The following is a 23,821-nucleotide window of genomic DNA, read 5'->3' as shown; positions in this document are numbered from 1 at the left end:
CTAGAGATTAGAAGGGATTGTAGAGGTCACCTAAATCAGGGAAACAGACACAAGGGATTAGACTTGTGACTTCATTGGTACAGAAAACCCTCAGATGAAACTCCTTCTACCAATGCAGGTTAGCACTGTTAGATTTCCCACGAACACTGAGACGCGACTTGCTCAAGTCTTTGTGACTCTGAGGTCAGTTCTCTATCTACTATGTCATGCTGTCTGTCTCATCCAATCCAACCAGCTCATTTTACAGCTGAGGAAGACTGAGGTCTCCCTCCAAAAGATGGAAACTGAAATGAGTTCATGTTTATGCTAATCTAAAAAGCAGAATCACATTTTTGCTTAATGCACAAAAATCTAAGACTTTATTAACCACAGAGGAAAGAAGATCTTCACACTCTAATAGCAAGGAAAACTCTGGGGATCTATTCCCAGTTTGCCTTATCCCAGGAGACATGGGTGATTTTCCTTGTATCCTCAGTCAATTTTCTAGGTACTCATTGTCTACATTTATAAAAGAGATAGAATACTGCCTGGCTACTGTTGTCATGCTGAAATATTTTTTTAAGTCATGTATTAAAGGGATAACTTCCAAAATATTGCTAAAGTTGTGAAGTCTCACTCCTCTTGCCCAGAATGTACTTCATTCCTTCCTCATTTACATTTCTCAGCAGCCTTCTCATCTTTCAAGGCTCAACTCAGGTGCCATGGCCTATCAGAAGTCTTCCCTAATTCCTTCCTTCACCAGCTACTGTTCTCTCCTTCCTCAGATATCCTTATACTATCCTTAATTGTATATATGTTATATCCCCCTCCTGGTATGTAAGCTCCTTGAGGGCAAGGACTCTTACAGTTTTTGTCTTTGTATCCCTAGCACCTAAACAGGGTGCCTTAAACTTAATATATGCTTATTATGTTTCTTATTGAAATTTAGAAGAAAACACCCTACAGCATTTCACATTAATAAGCTCCACAATGTCTTCTTCTGTCACATGATTACCCAGCCTCTACTTGAATACCTATGGTGACATCACTACCTTATGAGGCTGCACATTCTATTCTTGGACAGGTCTAATTGCTAGGAAGAGACTTATAGTTCAATTCATACTTTAAACATAGAGTCATAGCTGCTTTAAATTAAAAAGATGTTCCACAAGCAAAAAGAGATTTAAGTACTACTAATTCTTCTCTCCAAAAGCTAGACAATACTCAAGGAGAAGGGGGTTTTTTTTTTTTATCTCTGTAATAGATTTACATGTGTTTTTTGTCTTTCCCTTACAACTGATAGCATGCAGTCTAATTACTTAATTGCATGATTGGCAAGATTCCTTCAGAACCATTTCAGTCTCTCTCTCAGGTAAATTAGACAGTGCCATTATCTAAATTCACTTCAACAAAATTACTTTTTTCTCCCTTCAACTAGAAACACTGTCAAAAGCAAAGCACAAACCTCATACATACCTGGGCTCCAGCAATAATGTTCTATTTTCATTTAAAGGTGAAGGGAAGAACTTTATCTCCTCGCCTCCATGTTGACATTTGTCTCTGGGGCTGTAAGAGTCACCAACTACATCAAAATCTAGCTGGGAAGCATCCTGATTCCTTAAATATCCATTTTTATAGAAAGGTTTAGAATAGTCCAATGTAACCTAGGGGAAAAAATGATTCAATCAACCAAAGTACACATTCTTCCATAGTTGACTGACAGATATCAGCACCCTGCAAGCACATGTGCCAAGCACGGCTTTTTATTATGATGAAGGTTGACGGCTGCACCATTTAGCTGTTGCTTTCATTTTGAGAATCTCTAGACTGACCACCTACAAGGGCTCTCAGAGCATAATTAGTGTTCCCTTCCAATAGCATCAGCATCTCCATATGCATTCAAGTCTGCTTCTATCACTAAACTGACTCCGTGATCCTGGAAGGAAAAGAACTCCCAGCTCTGGCACAGCTCTTGTGAGAAGATGCCAATCCTTTGTCTACTAGATGACTCCCAAACTGGTGTGCTGAGACTTGGTGTGTCTCCTAATTCTAACAAGAGAAGTAACAATAATAGCTGACATTTATCCAGTACTTTAAGGCTTTCAAAGCACTTGACAAACATGATACCACTTTACAAATATAGCTCCTTACATATATTATCACAAACAACTCTCTCACAGATTGGCTCAGTGACCATGGAAAAGTTCCTTGTCAGCCTCATCCAGAGTGACTAACATCTCTGTGGAGGTTGAACAAAGAACAGTTATTTTACTTAAGGCCATTCCAGGCAGACCTCAGGGACAGTGAATTAAAGATATCAGCTCCAATGGGATTTTGTCTTCATCTGATTTCATTTAATTCAACAAACATTCACTAAGGCCATAAGCGCAAGGTCCTATGTTACCCTCTGGAGAAAGACAAAATTTAAAAATAGTCCCCTTTCTCAAGTGGCTTACATTCTGCTGGGGGATTTAGCCATACTATCAATGAATATATACACACATGCTAATTTGAGAAAGAAGAGAGTACTAATAACTAATTAGATCAGGAAAGGCTCCAGGTGAGAGCACTTTATACTCCTGTGTTCTAATTTGTATATTTATTTGTATAAGTATTTTACTTCCCCTACTGGAGGGTATGCTCCTGAAACACAGAGAATGTCTCCTAATCTTTCTATCTTCCCTCCAATATCCAGTACAGTGCACTGAATACAGCAGGCACTTATTAAGTGTTTTCTATATGAATGGGACTGCATATGCTTTGGATTTTTATAGGTATTATGAAAACCACAAAAGAGAGCAGTATAACTAAGCCACTAAATATTTTATCTAGACTTTCATTATATTTCATAATTCACCCTTATTTTACATTCCTTACATACACATACTAATTAACTTCACTTTGATTTGTCTAATTTGGAAGGTGGATAGTTCATAAATCTCATGAAGATGTTATTTATGAATCCACCTTCCTAGGTCACTGGAGTCCCCCTGGGAAATGCATGAAGTTGAATCTAGTTAAGACTTATACTAGGCATGCCTTGATGTGCAGCAATTAATATTCTTTCTCCTATTGTAAAGTTGTAAATTTCCTATAAATAATTTTCCTCCTACTTCACTGCTCCTGATACTAAGGGGTTTTTTTTTAATCGAACACAAGCCTCTCAGAAACATATTCCCTTATTTATAATGAATTATTTATCACTATCTAGTTTTAAAGACTCCTGATTAGGAAAGTTAATACAAAGCAGAAGCCAGAGACTCTAGCTGAGCACAAGTATTTTAATTTTAATGTCACTTCCCTCCACCTCTTCAATAAAATTGTACATTTATTTGTACCATCCATGAAAAACAAACCTAAAGGCTCGCCTTTCTCTTCCCCTATCCCTCTATCCGTTGCTCCAAATGTAGAACAATCAAAGAACCTAACATTTGGAAGGAACCTCAGAATGTAGAATGTTAGAACTAGCAGGGACTTTCAAGATCCAGTTCAAAACCAACATTCCAGAGATCAGGCACAGAAAAGCTAAATATCTTTTGGGTTCTGTTTCAAAGAAATACAGAAAAATGCTGTACCTAGAAGTTCATGGTGATCCTGAAGGACTAACTTTCATGTGATTAAAATTATCTTTTCTAACCCTACAAATAGTATACATTCTGGTGAAAGTCCTGGGGATGCCCAGTTTTGTCACTGAAATAAGCTCCATTTAGGAAGGCAGTGAGACCAAGGAAAAGAACCCAAGGCTAGGAGGCAGAGGGCAAGGATCTGGACCCTACTCAACAACTTAACAGTGTTGTGTGACTTTGGGTAAATCTCTTCATTTCTCTGAGTCTCAGTTTCCCCATTTCTAAGTTCTCCTCAACTGCTAATATTCTACATAATAACAGTTTATGGGCAAACCAAAACTGGAAAATACTGCCATAAATAAAGATGTTGGAAGGGTAAGAGGAGGGAGGGGAGAGGGTGTTAACTTTCAGACTTGCAAACACAACCCTACCTCACTGCTCCACACTGACTGGGGACTACTCAGTAAATTCTTCTCATCATCATCTACATCTTCAGCTTTTGTAGCATCGTCCTCATCTTGTTTATTCCCCAGGATCTATAGAGGATAAAATGATGTGAAAATGAAACAAAAGAAGTTGTGATGCATGAAAATTTTGAGTTGATAGCATATAAAAAGCAAAGTTTTAAAGAAGCCAAACTGCTAAAATAAAAATTAACCAAAGTGAGACTCATTAATTCCAACAAAACCACAAAAGGCTACCTAGAACCAAGAATAATTTAGAGACCCCTTTCCTTAGGAAATAAGTCAGAAACATTTTCTTACCACCTCTCTATGTTTTCATCAAATTGTCTGAAATTGAGTATTTTGTCTCTTGCTTTCCTGATATTTCTTCACTCTATGCAGGCTAAATTCACTCACAAATTACACAAAAGTATAGAGAATTAAGGAGATCACTACTGATGGAATTGAAAACATAAAGTCCTGAGAAGGTATTAAAGGAAATTTACAACATGCCAAATGGATGCATCATTTCTACTTATTGAGAACAAACAAACCACTTTTCTCAACTGTCATACATCCAAAAGGAGAAAGGGACAGTACCAGTTATACTGCCACTTTGCTGAGAAAGACTTATGATCACTAATGAATGCACAAAAACCAGAAGAATATGTCTAGTTTTAGAATGAAGGGCATTTTATTTAAAAAGACAGTAGTAAGGTCTAATACTTTTTTAAAAAGTCAAATTTAGGAAGTTTCTATGCTAATCATGTAAGAGATTAGAAAATGATTCTTTAGAGGGCTGTGGTAATCTCTTGGCTTCTCCAAGGGAGTTACAGTTGTATTCACAAGCTACCTGGGCTTGGCTCTTCCAAGTAAAAAATAGAATTGGCCATTCCCAGAGAAAGACAGACTTTCAGAGCTCTGCAAATATACCCCTACAATTTACTTAGTGAAACCCTGCCATTGGTCAGTCAGTCATTTCTATGATTCTCTAAATCCAGCTTTCATCTTCCACATATTATTCCCTATTTACCATGAAGAAACCTTGACTGGAAGGCAACTCACTGGAATCCCAAATGAATTGAATTTTGTTTTTGGAATTCCACTTCCAAAAGCGGCATGATAGAAGAAAACAAACTAATATTTAGGACATATTAGTAGCAACTTTACAGTTAATGAGTATTATTTCCACTTCACAGATGAAAAAAGAGTGAGAGACTCAGTGAGATTAAGTGAATCTCATCTGATAAGTAAAACCTCAGAATACAACATTTTGAACTTTAGACAGGACCAGTACAAAGCAATCTTAGACAACCTAGAACTCAACTCATGTGGAAACCCTTTGACCTTTTAGGTCAGAAGAGTGTGTAATTTAAGAAATTAAATTTAATTTAAAATTTTTTTAAAGTAAGGAGTAGAAAAAAGAACACTGGACCTGAAGCAGGAAGACCTGGTTCAAGATATGGCTCTATCCCATAACAGATACATGACTATGGACTGGTCACTTAACTTTTGAGTCTCAGTGACCCTATTTATCAAACAGAGATACTTATACTTGCACTAGCTACCCCAGAAAGCTGTTTTAGAGGAAAACTCATCACATATTTTAAATCACTCTAAAAATATGAGCTATTAAACAAAAATGTTTTTCAATATAATTGTTGGCCATGATACTCCATATGCTAGGTGTGAAAAATGACTTTTCTTGGTAATCTGTTTTTTGGAGACTCAGAGTTCCACCCTACCAGCCTTCAGTCCAAAGTTGTTCAGAAGGACATCTCTGATAATGAGATTGTATTAAATCTTCTTATCTTGGTCAAACCCAACCCAAACCTGAATTGATTTTATCCTACTCAGGCTTGGGTAGGGACTGATACTACTGCCCTGACAGAGTCTGGGAGTGGTCTGCAATGATGGCCTGTTGACATGAGCCCCTGCTGAAAGAGTATATACAGCTGCACCCCCAAAATCCCAAACTGAGACAGTTCTGAACTGGCCCTCTTAGGGGGGCCCAGTTGTGGACTGAACTCCCATGCAATGCATGTTAAGCCACCTTGAGAGAAATTAAATGGTGGACACATGTACCCCAATTCCATTTGTTTCTTAGAAGAATGTTTCAAATTGAGGTTCGTGGTTCACAGAGGGTAAGCCATTTCTAAGATATTCTGATTAAGTGAGGTTTTCAACTATAGGCATATGTAAGTATCCTTCCCATTCATGTTTATGAAAATTTGTAATGGATTAGCTTATCCATGGAGGCAGTCTAATCCAGTGGACTAAACTATCTGGCCAGTTCACAAACTCAAAAGAATTATAGCATCTCAGGATGGAAAGAATCATCCAGTCCAAACCAAGTAGGAATTCCTTCTGAAATATTTGGGATGGTGGTCATTCAGCTTCTGCTTGAATATTTCTCATGGCATCACACTTGGAATATTGTCACCATACTGGTTGCCTCCTCTGGGAACAGGTTCCATTTTGCTTTATAGCTAGCTATTCAAAATCTTTCTAAAACTTAAAAAAAGTTTCTGACTATAAGTCACCTGAAGGGAAGGATTGTACACAGGTTCTCAAAATGCTCAAGTGGTTAGCACTTGAGTTAAAAAAAAAATGCTACTGAGCCCTTGAGAGGTATGTTTCTACCAGTCTGATTAGCCTGTAACCATCACATCTAAACAGAATTCTCTTATACTGGTAAGCAAGTATATGGAAGTTTTTCTTCCCCCCCCCCAAAGATAATCATCAATATGGCATCACTCTCTGGTGCCACATCCTTTCCACACTAATCTTCAAATTCCATTTTTGGAGGAACGAAGGGATTTCTACTTGAAAGTAGGGCTACAAATGACATAGCAATTCACAAAGAATATCAAATTGAAGCATATACTGAAAATTTAATTCAACAAGCATTTATTAATGCAATGTGCCTGGCATTTTACTAGATGCTGGAACAGAAAAACAAAAATAAAACAATTCCAGACCTCAAAGAGTTTATATTATAATGTAGATGAGAAAGTACAAAGCAAATAAAAAGATGATTGGGGAACAACACTAACAAGTAGTGGTTTCAAAAAAGGTCTTGTGCGGGAAAGGCACTCAAGCTGAGCCCTAAAGAGAGCTTGGAATTCTTAATGAAGGCAAGGAAGAGGATCACATCATCACAGGCCAGTGGAAAAGCACACAGACAAAGAAAATGGAATGCTAAGAACAGAAAATAGGAAATAGACTAGTTTGGGTGGAACACAGAAGGTATGACAGGGAGTATAAATGTGAAATGTGACGGGAAAGATGGGATAAAGCCAAATTGTGAAGGGATTTAGATGCCAAAAGAGTTTGTATTTTATCTTAGCAGTAGGAGGGAGCCACTGAAGTTTGTTGAGGAACACAATGGTCAGACCTGTGCTTTAGGAATATTAATTTAACATCTCTATGAAGGACAAATGGGAGAGAGTAGGAACTAGAAGTAAGGAAACCAATTAAGCTACTGTAATAATCTCAGTGAGAGGTGATAAGGACCTAAAATAGCATTATGACAAATCTCTCTAATTTGAATTATTTTAGTAGTAAGATTTCAGAACAGGAAGAGAAAGATGATGCTCTCTAAAGAGAGACAGAATCACATTTAACAGTTATTTTTTTAAAGGGCAACAACCAAAAAAATAAAATCCCACAATTTCAAGATCAAATGAACTCTGAGAATAACCTCATTATTAAAAACATTTCCTTGGAGGAAACAAACCTAGAGACTGCTTTTTTCCTCCACAAACTGAGAATATGCTTAGTTTTCAAAATTATCTGGTGCCCTGGAGGTTAGAATCAATAATGTTCTCTTCCTCAAAGAAAGCAGATGGTCAAGAGTGACATAAACTACCTTTGAGCTTCTCTTGATCTTGTAGCCAAGGAAAAGAAGCAAAATTTGAGGCAATGCAGCCATGGTCTACATTCATTTATTTTCCAGTCTAGACTTGCTTAAAGGTGACATCAAACTGAACAGATTTTATAGCATCCCAAGGGACAGGGGTAAGAGAAGTTCCTATTGTATCCTGTCACACACTCTACAGGGAAGAGAGCTGTCTTCTGTAACAATACCAGCTAACAAAAGAGCCAGCCACATTCTGCAGATCAGCTGTATTTGTAACAACACAACCGGTTCATACTACAGAATACTTCTGTAGGAACTTAGGTTAAGGTATAGAGATGAAAGGGAAGGAATTAATGGTCTTCCTCACCTCCACCTTCATCACATGCTAGGGAAAAAAAAATCAAAAAGACAAAAGGTCATCAGAATGAGCATTCAAATTGACAACATCTTATAAGGGTGAGTCCCAGAGGTAAATGAGACATTCATTCACTAAACCTGAGGTGAGATGAATGGCCTTCAGTGCCTTTAATGAGAAAATAAGCCCACAAAGTAAATAAGCTCAAATGAATGATTCAACGAAGACTTCATTCCAAAACTAAAAATAAATTATTTATTTTTAACTGGCAATTGATAAAGGCTACATTCATACTACCAAAGTATCTCAATAACTCCATATCATTTTGCTAAGGCTGCGCTATGAAGGTGGATATTCCTCATTTCTGTGACCACCATACATAAGTACGATTCAAATTCTGAGGGCTTTGGTTTCTATGCAAGAGACACAGGAATACAAAACTAGGCTCATCGAACAACTTCAAAGGCAAAGTGCCTGTTTGAAAAGCTGATTCTACTACCACTTAAGAGCTAAATTCCTGAAGCCCTCAACACAGATTCAGCCTTTTGAAAAGAAAAAAAACCAAATGCTCTAATAACCAGATAATAATGGTTCACACCTGCAATCCCAACTACTTGAAAGGCTGAAACTGGTGGATCACTTGAGCTCAGAAGTTCTGAACTGCAGTGGGCTAAGCCTATCTAGTGTTCCCCCTAAGTTTATCACCTATATAGTGAGCCCCAAGAACAGAGAACTACCAGGCTACTTAAGGAGGAGTAAGCACACCCAGGTCAGAAAAATGGAGATCAATGCTCCTGAGCTGACTGGAATCGGGCCTGAGAAAAACTCCCAGGTGGGGCAGATAGAAAGACCAAGACTTTTTTAAAAATGAAAAAAGTTTTTAACTTTAAACACACAAAGACCTTACTGCTTACCTCACTTTGGGCTAATGTACCACTTTCCTGTGCACCCAAACAGGAGCGTTCAAAAAGGGTTTTCCTGAGGTCTTGGTTATCCGAATGCAATGCCTTTACAACCATCACTAGTTCATTAACCTAAATACACAGAAAGAAAGAAGAGCTAAAGACTTCATTTTAACACATCAATTTTTTTAAGTAGGACGAGTTATACAGTGCCATCATTATTAAGAGCTGCTTTATCTTCCTCATATACTCAGACCACATCAAACTATCACATAACTGCTTCATCTTCCTGCTCCACCAAGTGGCAGGAAAATCAGAAAAATAAAGGGAATAACAGGGGCCTGTCTAGCTCCCCAAGAATGCTGAAATGGGAATTGAGCCTTTCCTCTACCATGACTAAACAGAAAGAATTAATAGTGTGGATGATGAACAGGAGATTCTGGAAACACACCCACCACTTCTCTCTGTCTCTTGTCTCTCCCCAAACCCTCCCCCCATTCCGCCCTCCCTTTCTCCTTTCCTCCTCTTTCTTCCCTCTCATCTGCTTGTTAAGAATTCAATCTCATTACCTTATCACATCTTTAGACACTGATGGGCCAATAAGTGGCTTAAACAATAAGTGCTAAAGGAAGTCAGAGAGAGGGAAGCTCACTGTAAGGCTAAAATAAAATGTTCAAGGACACTTCATGGACAAAATGGCACTAAAATTAGGACTTGAAGAATGAGCAGCTTCTCAACAGGTAGAAAATGAGAGTGACATGAAACTTGAGGAAAAGGGTATGGGCAAAATCTAGAAAATGGAAACAAACAAGAATGAAAAGCCTTCTTTCACAAAAGAAGTGAGGGGTCTGGGAAAATAAGTACATTTGAATTGGGAAACTGTTCCTTCCTCCATTTTGTACATTTTCATTAAGAACTTGTTTTGTTTTGTTTTCTGGCATTTTGAAGGAAAAAAAAAACAATGATCCAGAGAAAAGAAGTTATAGGGGCATAAAAATCAGTCACACATACCAGGTTATCCAGGAATGCAAGAGGTTGGTCTCACTATTCAGAAGAGAAATGGACTCATCTATCCTTTTGCTGAACTCAATGAACTCACAGAACGAACCACTAGTTATCAAGTACTAGCTTCTACTCTTCACTGTTCTTCTGTGCGTTGTATGTTCATCTTGTCTATCCCAACAAAACTAAGTTCCTCATAAGTATTACCCACATTGTCTGCCTGAGTGGTATTTCTATCTCTTTTATATTATCCACAGTACCTACCACAGTGCTGGGCATACAAGCAGCACTTAATAAACATATACTATATATGGACGTTTTTAGTTTACTGGAACTGACTGTCACAGTATGAACTCAACTGAGACCAGTGCTCAATATACTTACACTTACCCCCAGTTACCTATGGATTCCAAAACACTGAAATCACATAAACCATGCCAATTTAATAGTACAATTTAATGTCAGACTTTGAGGGCATTTCCAATTAAGGAGTTCCAGAAATACTAACACTGATTGGCAAACTAACATGATTACCTCCAGTTTAAAGATGATGTAAACCTTTACTGCTTTAGTAAAATTATTTAATAGGAGGGGGAAAGGTAAAAATATTTCCCAAAACCAGGGCCTTTTTTCTGGGACTGCTGCTAGAAATAATAATCAAAAAACTTAGATCTAATAGGGAACAAATTAGCCCACTAGTTAATACCCTTTGTTTAAGTTCTTCTAGAGACAAATGTTCTGTCTGGAAACGATCATGATCACCAATGCAAATACTCAAATAGGACGTCTGATCACTATAAAATGAAATGGATTCTTCTGTCAAAAGAGAAAAAAAGATTGTCAGAAATATTATTGATGAATGATACAAACAAAGTTAAGCCTTCTAACAAAGCCAACCTTTGACTTAAGTCTGGAAAGGCAAGCAGAGGCACTTTGAAAGAGACTGTTACCTTTAGAGTGGAAGATTGTTTTTCCCTCTTTTACTTTGGGGCATTTGCCATATTCTATTGGGCTTACCAGTTTTCTAATGGAATTATAACTTACATAATAATTGTTGTGCTTGGAAATATGCACTACAACCAAGACCTAAAGTTATTCTAATTTAGTTAAGATAATGAGAATATTAGCTGCAAACCTCAAGGGGAAGATGCTAGGTAAACCAAGTTACAGCACTTAAATTGCATTGCTGAACTTACACTTTCCCAGAGGAGTGAGACCACAAATGACTTAAGTATGAGTTTAAGATTAAGGTAAATCTATACACAGCAGCAATCGCATAACTATTGGTTCCAAATAGGTTATAGTCTAACTAGCAGGTACCTCAAACCCTTAAAGGAATGTGGACAAACACAGCTACATTTGGAATTTAATTTTAATTAAAGTCAAATCATATCCTCCCCCCACCCCAAGAGAATTAAATCTCTGATGACACTCTGCTCTTAGGCAAAAGAACCATGAAATGTCTTCAACGTGCTTAATTTGAACTGACAAAAGATCTGCCTGACATGGCTCTATCAGCTGTTGTAAGTGTGTATCATGGTATACAGAGTCTGTGCCTCTCAACAAGGGCTGTCAATCAGATCACAGTAAAAACATGAAATTCCCCAGCTGGAAAGTGACCCTCCAGTCACAAGATTACAACAAGCCAGGGATCCTTAACTTATGCAGAAAACGGGTAAATTCTGATGATAGGAACTGTAGGCAGCTTGAAATCATCACTGCAGCTGAAGTGCCACAGAATTACTAAAATTTGCTGCAAGAGGAAAAAAAAAAAAGAGGCTCCCTGTGCATGTACCTTGCCTGCTGAAGCAGCTGGGTATTTGTACTAAAAATAAAATGGAGGCCAGCAGAAAGGGCTATTAATAAAATTTTCGTAGATCCTGTGTTGAACTGTCCCCACCACCTCAAAGTTCATGCAAAGCAGTCAAAGTGAAAGGGACAGAGCACAGGAAAAGATCTAATTAAGCATGAATTTACAAGTCACTGTACCTTCTTGCCTCTTAATTTCATTAATTTGATCCTCTAGGGTCTTGCGCAAAGTCTGGTAAGACAGGACATCATCTTCTAGCTGCTTTCGCAGTGAAAAAATGTTGTTTAATTCGGCCTGCACACTGTTGATACTTTGCAAAAGCAAGATACAAAAAATTATAAAACCAAACACATTTTGTTACCTCATGATTATAACATATACTATACATTAAAAGACCTAGAAAGTCTTCCTTCTAAACAGAGAAAATGAATTTACCCTTATGCCATAGCCCATAGTCTGACATGAAGGTTTCTCTCAAGGATGCATTCCACAGAAGCAATTGCTACTTCCCCCTTCAGACATTTCTCTCTTCTTCATCCATAGTTACACACATAAATCAACGTCTATTGAGATGAAAATAAACCATTATATCTAATCTTCTATGCTGACTGCTTGAAGAACTGGATGTTGTAAAGCAGTCTTCCCTACAAGGGAAGGAACTCTTCAGAACTTTTCCCTGGTTCCATCTCATGACAATAATAATGATCAATTTGGAGGGCAGAGAGAAAATCTAACCATCATGTCACAGCACAGAACTGAGGAGGAATTTTACCAGAAAAAAAGAAAGAGTGCTTTAGCTAAACTCTTGCTATTAGGCACTGGGAGAAACAATTGCTTCATTCTCTCTTCTACTTTTTGACAAGTGAAAAGTATACACATCTGGATCTAACATTAATGTTCCCCCAAACAAAAAGAGCAATGCTTTTTTGAAAGTTATACAAAGGTCCCCTTTCTCTTCTCTAGGGAAAGTGATTCTTCATGACCACTAACTGGTTATGAAACCTGGGGCAAGACCTCTCCCCTCTCCAGGCTTATTTTTTCACTTGAAAATGAAGAGGGTGAGCTAAACGATCTCTAAAAGAAAGAGCTCTAACAGCTTCTCTTTTCTAATATCCTACATTCTAAAGTCCCTTCAAGCTCACTCTATTCTAAAAGGATCATATTTTGATGACTTAAGGGGATAGGAACTTCTTCAGTCCTAAGAGGGTGAAAAGTTTTTCTTCAATTAAAAAGCATAAGGATTGGTAGTAAGTAGAGAGAAACCCCTGAGTCCAGAAGATCTGGTTCTGAAGCCCAGACACTCCCTGGCTGTCTAATTCTGGGCAAATCATGTAACTTTTCTCAGTTCCTATCTCCTCAGCTATAAAACAAGAACAACAGTGCCTCTTCCACAAGACTGTTTTGAGGATCAAATACAATGATCTCTGTAAAGTGTTTTGCAAATGTTAAAGCACTATATAAATGTTAGCTATTATTAGTAATATTCTTTTTACTAAAAGGCATGAACTGAAAAATTAGTCATTTTCTCAGCAGTTGTTTTCCCAAAGAGAACCAGTGCCAAGCTGAGGAAGAGATTCTTCTACACTTCTTTATATAGCCCAAGAAGAAATAACTGAGGTAGTTTCTATCAAACTGGACCCATCCATATTTGTGATTCAAGATATAAAGCATAAACTATAAAGCATAATAGGGCACTGCAGCAGACACTATACACTGCACCACAAGACACACATTCAATAAACATAAAAGCTTTTAAGAATCCTTGGTAGTTATTCCCCTGGTAAATTACCCTGGCAGCATTCAATTACAATTTAAGAAACAATCCCACCAGCTAACCTAGACCTGTTTTTTATTTTCATAAAACTGGAAGTAAAATCCAAAGCTTAAGTGATTCTGATCAAGCACAGTAGTGGACAGAACTGTGTATATGGTCTGGTAGCCCGCTAAAGTATATTTGAACTACTAGTTGAAAAAACTGTACAATTAAAATCAAATTTGTCCTCTTTCTCTTAACATTCCTGAAGACTGCCTTAATCTGTGATGGGGTAACTCCACGGTATCCAAGGCTTTTAAGAGAGGCCCCATCCAGGAAGATATACTTAATGTTGACCACATTGAGCATGAACACAATTTAAACTGAATATTTTCATATTTTCATTTCCTCCAAACTTGAAGTTTTAAAGTTGTCCAGAATGTACTTCTACTATAGATTAGGAGACATAAATCCCTAGAATTTTTCAGAGATGGAAGGAACCTTAGAGCACAGAATATTGGAACCCAAAGAATAATCTAGTTCAACCTTCTATTTCTAAGGAGGCCAACAGACAAAAAGGAACTTGTCCAAGGGCCTACCATTAATTAATGGGAGAGACAGAGAACCAGGGCCTCTCAACTCCAGAGCCAGTATAACTGCCCTGACACTGTACTAAAAGGTATAAATTCCACAACTGAGAAAGAAGTAATCTCATGTAAAAATTAAGAGTGCATGATAGCTTTATTGTAAGCTACAAGATGTCCTATTCAGAACACAGTCTTCTTGGTAGAAAGAGAATAAATCAGATTGCTAAATAAACTGATAAAAGTAGTAATTGTCCAACCACTTCCATCACTTTCCATGTCCTCTTTCTATGTCAAATGGTATAGATTTGCTGCTATTACCAAAGCTACAAGATTTTTCCAGGATATTCTTTTGTGTGTGAGATTTTAAAATACTTACCTGTCTGAGTCTTTCAGGGCTTTTACTAAATCAGAATAAATGTGCTGCTCTTTCTTTAAAGCACAAATCAGCTCTTCATACTCAGATCCTTGCTTTTCCTGGAAACAATGGACATATGATATTAGGTAGGATCATTAAAAGTATTTCTCTGTATACAATATTCATGCAAACATATATAGATGTAGGATTTGAAAAATACATATTTAGAAAAACAACTATGGCAATCTTTCACTAAGTAACAGTAAGAGACCACCATCTGCAGGAGGAGTAAGGAACAGTTGTCTATCATCTAGTACATAGCTGAAGCTGAAAGCTATTCATCCAACGTATAAACAGCTGTTATTAAAGAAGACTAATAGTTCTGTTATTTGGCTGTCACGAAACATTCACCCATCTGAGCAGTTGTTCATCATTTTTACAACAGTACAAAAAGTGCTTTTTATCAGCCCCCTCACTCTTGAAAGTGTGGAAATTAACGACCCAACCAAAGTGATATGGCAAGACAAGTATTTTTGAGGGCCTTATGTAAAGCATTAGTTCGCTAGGGGGAAAAGCTCTGAAAATGCTCTTTGGATGTCTGCTAAACTACTGCTTTTCTAGAATCAAGATATTCCAGGAGAAAATGCTATTTGATTTCTAGTCCAAAAAGATTACATGATAAAATGAAGGCACTGGCTGCCAATTATGTGTTGAGAATGCTAAACTACCAGCTTCATCATAATAAGTGACTTACCTAACTACTAGAAACGTCACAGTCTTATGGAAATCATGCTGAATGCCAGAGTTCCTAACTGGAATTCAGTACTTCTAAGCGCCTCTACATTCAATAATTCCATTTCATATGGTGTTCTGCAATCTTCCACCTGCACACTTCTGCTTTAGTGTACCATATACATAACCAAGGCAAGAGTCAATAAGCAGATCCTAAAGACTGACCAGGTAGACCAAATCGATTGTTGCTACTGCACCTTCCTCTCCACAATCTGTAAGTTATCTGTAAGGAGAGGCAGAAAACCAGAGTTGGCCCTGGAGTCCCCTCTCCTGATCCACTCCAGGGTTTGACGATCAACAATCATTCTCTGTGATCTAAAGCCTTCAGGGAGACAAAAAGTGGATGGTGCTCCTCAGAAAATTCTAAGGGCTCAAATACTAGGAAAACCTAGCACATATATAAGCATATATAAACAAAATAAATTCAAGGTAATTTTGGAAAGTAAAGCACTAGGATCATGGGATCAGGAAAGGCTTCCCTTATCAAGCTGCACTTAAGTTGAATCTTTGAGAGAAACCAGAGATTCCAAGAAGCAAAGGTGAGGAGATGGAGCATTCCAGACTTCAGGAACAGGAAGTGAAAAGGTAAAGAAAGAAGATGGGATCCCACAATTGAGGAAGAGTAACTTAATTAGATAGGAATGGCTGGGATCATCAAATGTGTAGAGGGGAGTAATATATAAGAAGACTGAAAAGTAGAAAGAGGTCATGTTGAAAAAGCATTAGATACCTAAAAGGGAGCCATTTACTGGGGGGAAATGGGTGGACACAGTCAGACTTACGCTTTAGGAAAATCAGTTAGGTGCCTGAGTAATGGATGGACTGGAGTGAGGAAGAGTAATTTCAGTAAGGGGGACCAAACAAGAGTCTATTGCAATAGTCCAGATAAGAGGTGATGAGGGTCCAAACCAAAGATGGCAATTGTGTGACTAAAAGAGACAAATGTAGAAGCAAGTCATTTCCCCTTTCTAGGCCTCAATTTCTCCATTTGCAAAATGAAGAGAATAGGCTAAATGATTTCTAAGTTTATTTCCAAGTCTAAAATTCAGATTCTATGAATAAATTGATTATATGAAAATTAACAATACAAAACAGACAGAGAAGTGGGTCTTGAAGTCAGGAAAACATTGGTTCGAGTCCCATTCCCTCTACTCCCACCCCCCAAGGACATCATGGCTATAAGCATTTTACACTCTTGGGCCTCAGGCCTTACAAAGAATAACTCTCTAAGACTTCAAGTTTGAGAGTAGGTGTTGATCTGCACTGAAAAAGGGAGTTGTTCACTGTGAAGATAAGTAGACTGATGAAATCTCATAACAAGTCTGGTCTAAAAAAATATTGATGATATGAAAGCTTACAAGAGGAATTCCTGAGAATATTCTGCCTAGCCTAAGGTAAGCCAAAATGAGTAAACCTCTTGCTAGGAGAAAATTGCTCACCCATGTTAGCTAAATTAACTGCAGAGATTTAGGATGCCATTTCATAAATTACCCTATTTTAACACACTAAATCATACCCCATTAGAATAAATTCACTTGGCTTCTTCAGAACAGCTGATTAAACCAAAGGTCTCATCTCGATAGGATTCAAGTGCCAAGACGCTTAGGCAAGAACAAGAGATGATGAATTTATACCTCATCAAAATCAGGAAATGAACCAGTCCAAAAGACAAGTGTCTGTCATCAACACAAACTTCAATGGCCCAAATGAAACCACTACAATGTGTTCACCATAATCTTAAAAAACAAAGCTCAAGTAGAAAGGGGAATTACTTCCCAGAAGTGAAGACAGTCAATAAGTAAGAATGTTATCAATTTAAAAAATAAATTTAAAGCAGCCTTGTGACAACTGCATTAATTCCATTCCTGAGGATGTATCAGCTACAATGTTTCAACCATAAAAACAACTGCTGCACCAATGACTCTGACTACAACAAATTAAATATCACAAAAATATTTGCTCCTTGTTCTTCAATTGCTTGTCACTCAACATTTGCCCAAGCTTCTACAATAATTAACATAAAGATAAACGAAGGACAAATGACACTAATTATAATATGGCCTGAGTCTGCATAGATGTCCTTCCTAATGATAATAAAAACAATAAGAAATACTTATATGGCACTTAAAGGTTTGCAAATTGCCTTATATTTTATATCATTTAGGATATCAAACATTCCCTGTAACAAGCTGAAATAAAACGTTTTTGGAGGAAGGAAAATAAATACACAAAAAAAAAACAAAAACCCTACAATGTAACAAATCAGGATTCTGTAAAATTAGAATTTGAAAAAAAATTAGTCTGATCATGAATTTTTTACTATAAATCTCACACACTTCATACATTTTAAAAAAATTAAATATGGCCAAGAATATACAGATACCACTTAAGGAAATCCCTATATGACAAGAAATGTTAGGAAAACTGAAAAGCAGTTTTCCCAAACACAGGCCTAGAACCAGAGCAGTGGGGAACCTTCGGCCTCAAGGCCACATGTGGCCCTCTAGGTCATCAAGGGCTGCACTTGAGGACCTAGAGGGCCACATGTGGCCTTGAGGCTGCAGGTTCCCTACCCTGGTAGACCATGACTTTAAATTATAAAACACAGTAACATCAAAATGAATACTCAACTCAAGTATGAAAGATCATATCAAAAAAAAAAAACAAAACTAGAGGATTATAGATGTAAGTATCTTTCACAATAATGATTTTTAGGGAAAAAGTTCTTAACCAAATAAGAGCTAGAAGAGATTAAAAAAATGTAATTTGGATTTCATAAAATTGAGAAAGCTCTGACACAAATAAAATCAATACAGCTAGGACATGGTGGGAAACTGTTGATTAGGAAAAGTTTGCATCAATTATCTCTGATAAGGGTCTGAAATTCAAGACAAAAAGAGAATTAACACAAATATAAAATGGACCAAGAGTCATGACCCCAGAAAACATGTGGTCAATAGATATGAATAAACAATTGCTATCAAGTTAACAGGAGGCATCTAGGTAGAACATCAGATAGAGCACTGGTCCTGGAGTCAGGAAGACCTGAGTTCAAAACCATGCTCAGACACCTACTAGCTCTAGAACCCTGGGCAAGTCATTTAACCTGTGCCTTAATCTACTGGAGAAGGAAATGGCAAACCACTCCAGTATCACGGGGATCATAAAGAATCAGACATGCCTGAACAACAACAATATAGTAAAAGTCATATGAAAGACTGGTCCAAATCACATAATAGAAATAAAAATTAAAACTATTCAGTTTCACCTCACAACCAGCAAATCAATAAATATGATAAGAGAAAAATAGTCTACACTGGAGGGATAATACAAAGAAAAGCATAATTACAAATAGCTCATAAAGCCATGAAATGGTCCACCTCTTCTGGAAAGCAATCTAGAGTTATGAAAAAAAAGTTAGTAAAGTACCCTTTGACCCAAGTGATCCTACTGCTAGGTACATGCATATCCCAAGGAGGAGCAAGACAAAAGGAAAGGTTCCATATACACAAATCTATTCATAGCTATACTTCTTGTGGTAGCAAAGAACTGGAAACAAAGTAAGTGTACAGAGATTTGCGAATGGCAAAGTGTGGCATATTAACATAACAGAATATTACCGCACTAATAAAAAAAACAGCAAATATGAAGAATTCAGAGAAACATAAAACATAAGCAGATAACCGCAGAATCACAAAAACAATATACATGATGTCTAGAACAGTATCAAATGAAAGAACAGTCAGACAAAACTGTATACTATGTAACTAATAACCAAGCTCAGCCCCAAAGAAGAGTTAATGCATCTCTCTCATTACAGAGTTTGGGAACGAGGTTTAACAGTATACAATACTGAATAGATTATTAGGTATGGTCAATGTGTTAGCTGGTTTAGCAGAATTTTTTTCCATTTTTTAAAATTTTTGTTACAAGGGATAGGTTATTGGGTAAGGCTAGGGGAAGGAATATATATATATAGAAATTAGAGTGACATAGAAACAAAAAACAAGAAAAAGACAAAAAAGCTAAATGTCACCAAGTTTCACATAGAACAGCATAAAATATGACATTAAACTAGTTATATAGACCTCATAGCATAACTTCCTTCAATACTTCAAGGATCTGTGAATTTCACTGGGATGGGCACTCCCTTTCCATTCTCATATTCCAACTCTACAACTTGACAAACAGTTCATGAGTTGCTACAGCCAAAAACAATTGATCATCTGGTAGTCAAACATCTAATGATGAGCCTCTCTGAATTTAGTTGAGTCTGGCTCTCGCCTAAGAGACACAGTCTGTTACCAGGTCTGCACTTAAAGCCTTTCCAACTTAGGGTTCACCAGAGCCAGCACTCTGCTAGCATTAACTATTAAGCAGGGTCACTTCCACAATGTAGGAAATGTAGCTGTCAGAGGGAAGGTAGCACAATCACACAAAAATTAAAAGAATTTTGCAGACATCATAAACACAACTAATAAAAATGGGATTAACTATAAGTCAAAATTGTTCATCAAGTTTGTGATTAAACTTATTTTGTTTCAAGATGGCTATAGTAAACATCCCTCTTTATCCATGTCCAGATATGGGCCCACCATGCCACTTTGAAGCCATCTCCATTTCATTCTTCCATCTGCCTCCAGAATCAAAGTCCCCCTCCAACTTCCCTTTTCCCCTCCCACCAGTAGTATCCTGGGCTTTAGCTGAAAGAGACCTTGGCAATCCTCTACCACAGCGGTGTCAAACAGAAATGGGGGGGGCACACTGACTTTGAAAACCACAAATTTAGATTATCCATGTGTATTATATTCATTTATTTTGTTAAACAATTCCCAATGAAATTTTAATCTGATTCCACCTCTGATCCAAACCAGCCTGCAAAATAAAGAATTCATCTTGTATGAACTGCTACAGAGTGAAGTAAGCAGAACCGGAAAAACAATCACAGTGACTACAATAATGTAAATGAAGAGAATACTAAAAGGAAGCCCAATTCTGAATAACTGTATTGACCAATGTGTGGCCCCAAATACCTATCTCCCTTTCCTTTGCAGAAAGGTAGAGCTCTAGAAAATGCAGCATAAGCTTTCAGAAGTCACTTTAGCAATTATTTTGGCAATTATTATTATTATATATATTATTATTTAGCAATTATTGTTTTTCTTTGTTACAGGAACGGTTTCAAATTCCAGGATAGGGAAAATACAGAAATGACCATAAAGTAAAAATAGAAGACATCAATAAAACATTTGTTTTGGGTTGCATATATCTGTTTTTGTTTTTAATGAAGAATCAGTGTTAGTTCCAGGAATCAAATTCAGGTTGTTGTTAGACCAAAAGACATGCCATTTGAAAACTGTCATCAGCTACATTTTTATTTCAAGGAGGCAGACTCGCCCATACCAATCAAGAAATGTCTTAATACTTTTCTGTGGAGTTTGACCCAATTTAATCAAAACCAGCCAGGTTATATTAAAATTACTATGGAACGACAGACAAGCACAAAAATGCATATTTGAGTTAAAATAGACTTCAGACATAGGATCACAACCTTTGCAGTGATTTATCAGAGTAACCAATACATCCTAAATATTCTTTGTATAGGTACCCTTTCACACCATGGCTTAAAAACTTGGCCTAAGGGCCCATTAACCCTTAAGTTTATTTAGTTCTCAAGATGGGTGCCTGTGGAGAACAAGTAGTATCCTCATTCTTTAATCAGGAGGTGATTTTCCAGCTTTTAGGTTATGTAGTCAAAGTCCTAATGCCTTGGATTGATTAATCTGTACGGAGAAAATAATGCCACCTAATTCACTACCACATTGGAAAGTTTAATTAGTGGCAAGAAAGCACTCAGACATCTCCTTGGATCACAGCGGCTTCCACACATTCCCTACAAAAATACGAACAAATTCAGAAGTAAAATTCAGCGGAGCTTACCTCTGAGAATAGGGCCTCTTTGAATGCTACCTGTTGAGAAGTATACTTTTCTGTTAAGTCTCCGTTCTTCAATTCAAGATCCTCCTTAGCTTTTAAAAGATGATTTAGCCTATTAAAAAGCTGTTCAAGTTCTACATCTTTTTCTTTGATCTTCCCATCGAGTCGCTAAGAAAACCAAGGAATGCAAATTCAAGTATTTACCACAGCAAAAACACGAAGCAACTGTCATAAGAACATGATATTTTGCTTTTTTAAATGATACACTTCTAAAAATAATTCCCTTTCACCAAATAATGTGAGATGATTACATGAACATAATTCTATTTTACCTAAATTATGTTCACCAAATTATGTGAAGGTTTCCCTAAGGACAGCTCTGGCTATGGTGGTATGCCATAACTTATAGAAAAGGTCAGAGTGACAGACATAAACCTCCTTTGCACCATATTACCAATGCAGCCTTACTCTGTTTTCAAGAAACTCATTCCCTGTCATATCTGCTTCTCATAAGATAAATCTGTGATTTACTCCTTGCAAGCTGCAAATCCAAATGTCCTTTTGGAAGACTACAAACCCTGACTCAAACTAGAAAAATGTGTCTATGAACATTAAAAACTATCTTAAATTTTTCCCTATCTGCTGAGAAGATCTGAGATCCAGCTGGGAAAACCCAAGGTTGCACAGATCACTCTGGTCATAGCAGGAATGATTCTTTGTAAGCATGTGCAATAAATTTCCTCTGTCCCTGCCCCAAAATGTCTTAGGTCCCAAAAATTAGTTCCTTGAGTGAGCTGATTCTTACAGATGCATCACATAAAACAGAATTCAAAAAAAAGTTACATTAATGTGAACATGGATTTAATCAACCGGATGAAACCCTTTCTGGCTCTAACCCTTTGGAATATAATGTAATGTAAAATGTTAAATTCAAATTCAGCAAACAGGTATTAATTAAACAAGCACTTTGCACAGCACTGGATTAGGCACTGAGAGTGACAGAAAAAGAAAGATGATCCAGTTCCTACCATTTTGGATCTTATAATTTATAGATATATCCTGACATTGCAAATTGCTTCAACAAGAAGAAAAGATCATTAAGCACAATTACATTATAGGGCAAAGGAACAACACTATAAAAGTCAAAAATTTTTGATTAGCCATACCATCTTACAGTGGCTAAAAATCCATGGTAAAAATATTCTGACTTGGGTCTGAGACCAGCTCAATGACGGAATAGTACAGTTTTCCGATGTTATGGTGAGGTTTGTGTATAGTGAGATAAAGACAATACTGCAACAACAGTGGTTGAGGCAATACAAGGAAACATAACCACAGTAACAAGAATAAGGCATATAGACAAAATATATAACTATCATAAAAAACAAAACACAAATATGTGTATGGAAAACTCTTCTAAGTACCATGTGAGGCCAAAGAAATCAAAACTTATTTCTCTTAAAGAAAACAGAGAGTAAGGACAGTTTCTCCATCTCACCTCCCATCCCAGTACTCTGATCTTCAAATACATTCCTTATACAAACAAAAAGATTAGATAAAATATACAAGCAAATCACTGTACCTGCAGCAAGATATCCTTCTGATTGACACTGTCTGTTAAGCATTTCATAACTTGTTCCTGGCTCTGCAATTTCTGATTACTTTCACTCAAAAGGATATTGTAACGTTGCTCCACTGACTTCTCTTTCTCAGTCATTTCACCATGTAATTTCTCTACTTGATTTCTAAGGTCCTATCAAAAAAAAAAACTGGAATTAACTTCACAAAAATTTCAAGGTGACAATCTGCATTAGTTTAACTTTCTACACTTTCAATTAGCAGTCTAAAGAATGTATTTGGAAAATTGTTCTTTTTTTTTACTTAAAATTTTAAGAAAAAGAATGTTAATAAATCAGTATCAACGCTTTCCACTAAAAACAAACTGGAGAAATGCATCGACTACCACCTCTTTGTCACACATGTCTCATATTTGATAAACAGAAACCCAACACTAGGGTCAAAAGGCTTTATTATGTTAGAACCAAATTCCAAGGAAAAAAGTACTCACTGATACTAGTACCAAAGAACTGCTTTTTTCTAGATCTGTGATTTCTTTGGTGGAAGGAACCACCCCTGTCTCTCAAACTTCTTCAACCAACCACTGGTTGGTTCAACAACTGTTCTACAATTTCATTTTAAAGAGTTTCAGAAGAAAAGTGGGCAGGAGGAGGACTCAGAGGTTAAGTAATTTGCCCAATGTCATACAGCCAGTATGTCAGAGGCATCCCTTGAACTCAGGTCTTCCTAATTCCAAGGAAAGTTCTCTCCCTACTAGGTCACACTGCCTCCATGGAGGAACTGTTGATACTCCTGATACTTACAAGGTATTCATGGGAGGCAGCACGCTACAACAGAAAGTGCCACTGGACCAGGGGTTTTGAGTCGGCTTTGAGTTACTATCCTACCACCTGCCAGTTA

The 23,821-nt window shown here is 37.1% G+C and overlaps 1 protein-coding gene across 10 annotated transcripts in view; it reads right to left on the bottom strand.

Moving 5' to 3' along the window:
* Positions 1 to 23,821, bottom strand: part of CDK5RAP2 (CDK5 regulatory subunit associated protein 2) — a 151,457-nt gene that overhangs the window by 56,290 nt on the left and 71,346 nt on the right. For all 10 annotated transcript variants that reach the window (XM_078150176.1, XM_078150175.1, XM_020990595.2 and 7 more), the window contains 8 exons: positions 22,926 to 23,096; positions 21,347 to 21,511; positions 14,636 to 14,733; positions 12,099 to 12,229; positions 10,816 to 10,925; positions 9,120 to 9,239; positions 3,977 to 4,081; positions 1,456 to 1,643 (listed from right to left, as the gene is read on the bottom strand). In XM_078150176.1, the coding sequence (XP_078006302.1) occupies positions 1,456 to 1,643; positions 3,977 to 4,081; positions 9,120 to 9,239; positions 10,816 to 10,925; positions 12,099 to 12,229; positions 14,636 to 14,733; positions 21,347 to 21,511; positions 22,926 to 23,096 (1,088 nt within the window). The remainder of the gene's footprint in view (positions 1 to 1,455; positions 1,644 to 3,976; positions 4,082 to 9,119; positions 9,240 to 10,815; positions 10,926 to 12,098; positions 12,230 to 14,635; positions 14,734 to 21,346; positions 21,512 to 22,925; positions 23,097 to 23,821) is intronic.

This window comes from Phascolarctos cinereus, unplaced genomic scaffold, assembly GCF_003287225.1.
Source record: "Phascolarctos cinereus isolate Bilbo 61053 unplaced genomic scaffold, phaCin_HiC Scaffold_2;HRSCAF=192, whole genome shotgun sequence".
Classification (NCBI taxonomy): Eukaryota; Metazoa; Chordata; class Mammalia; order Diprotodontia; family Phascolarctidae; genus Phascolarctos; species Phascolarctos cinereus.
This window is presented reverse-complemented; position numbering and strand designations above follow the sequence as displayed.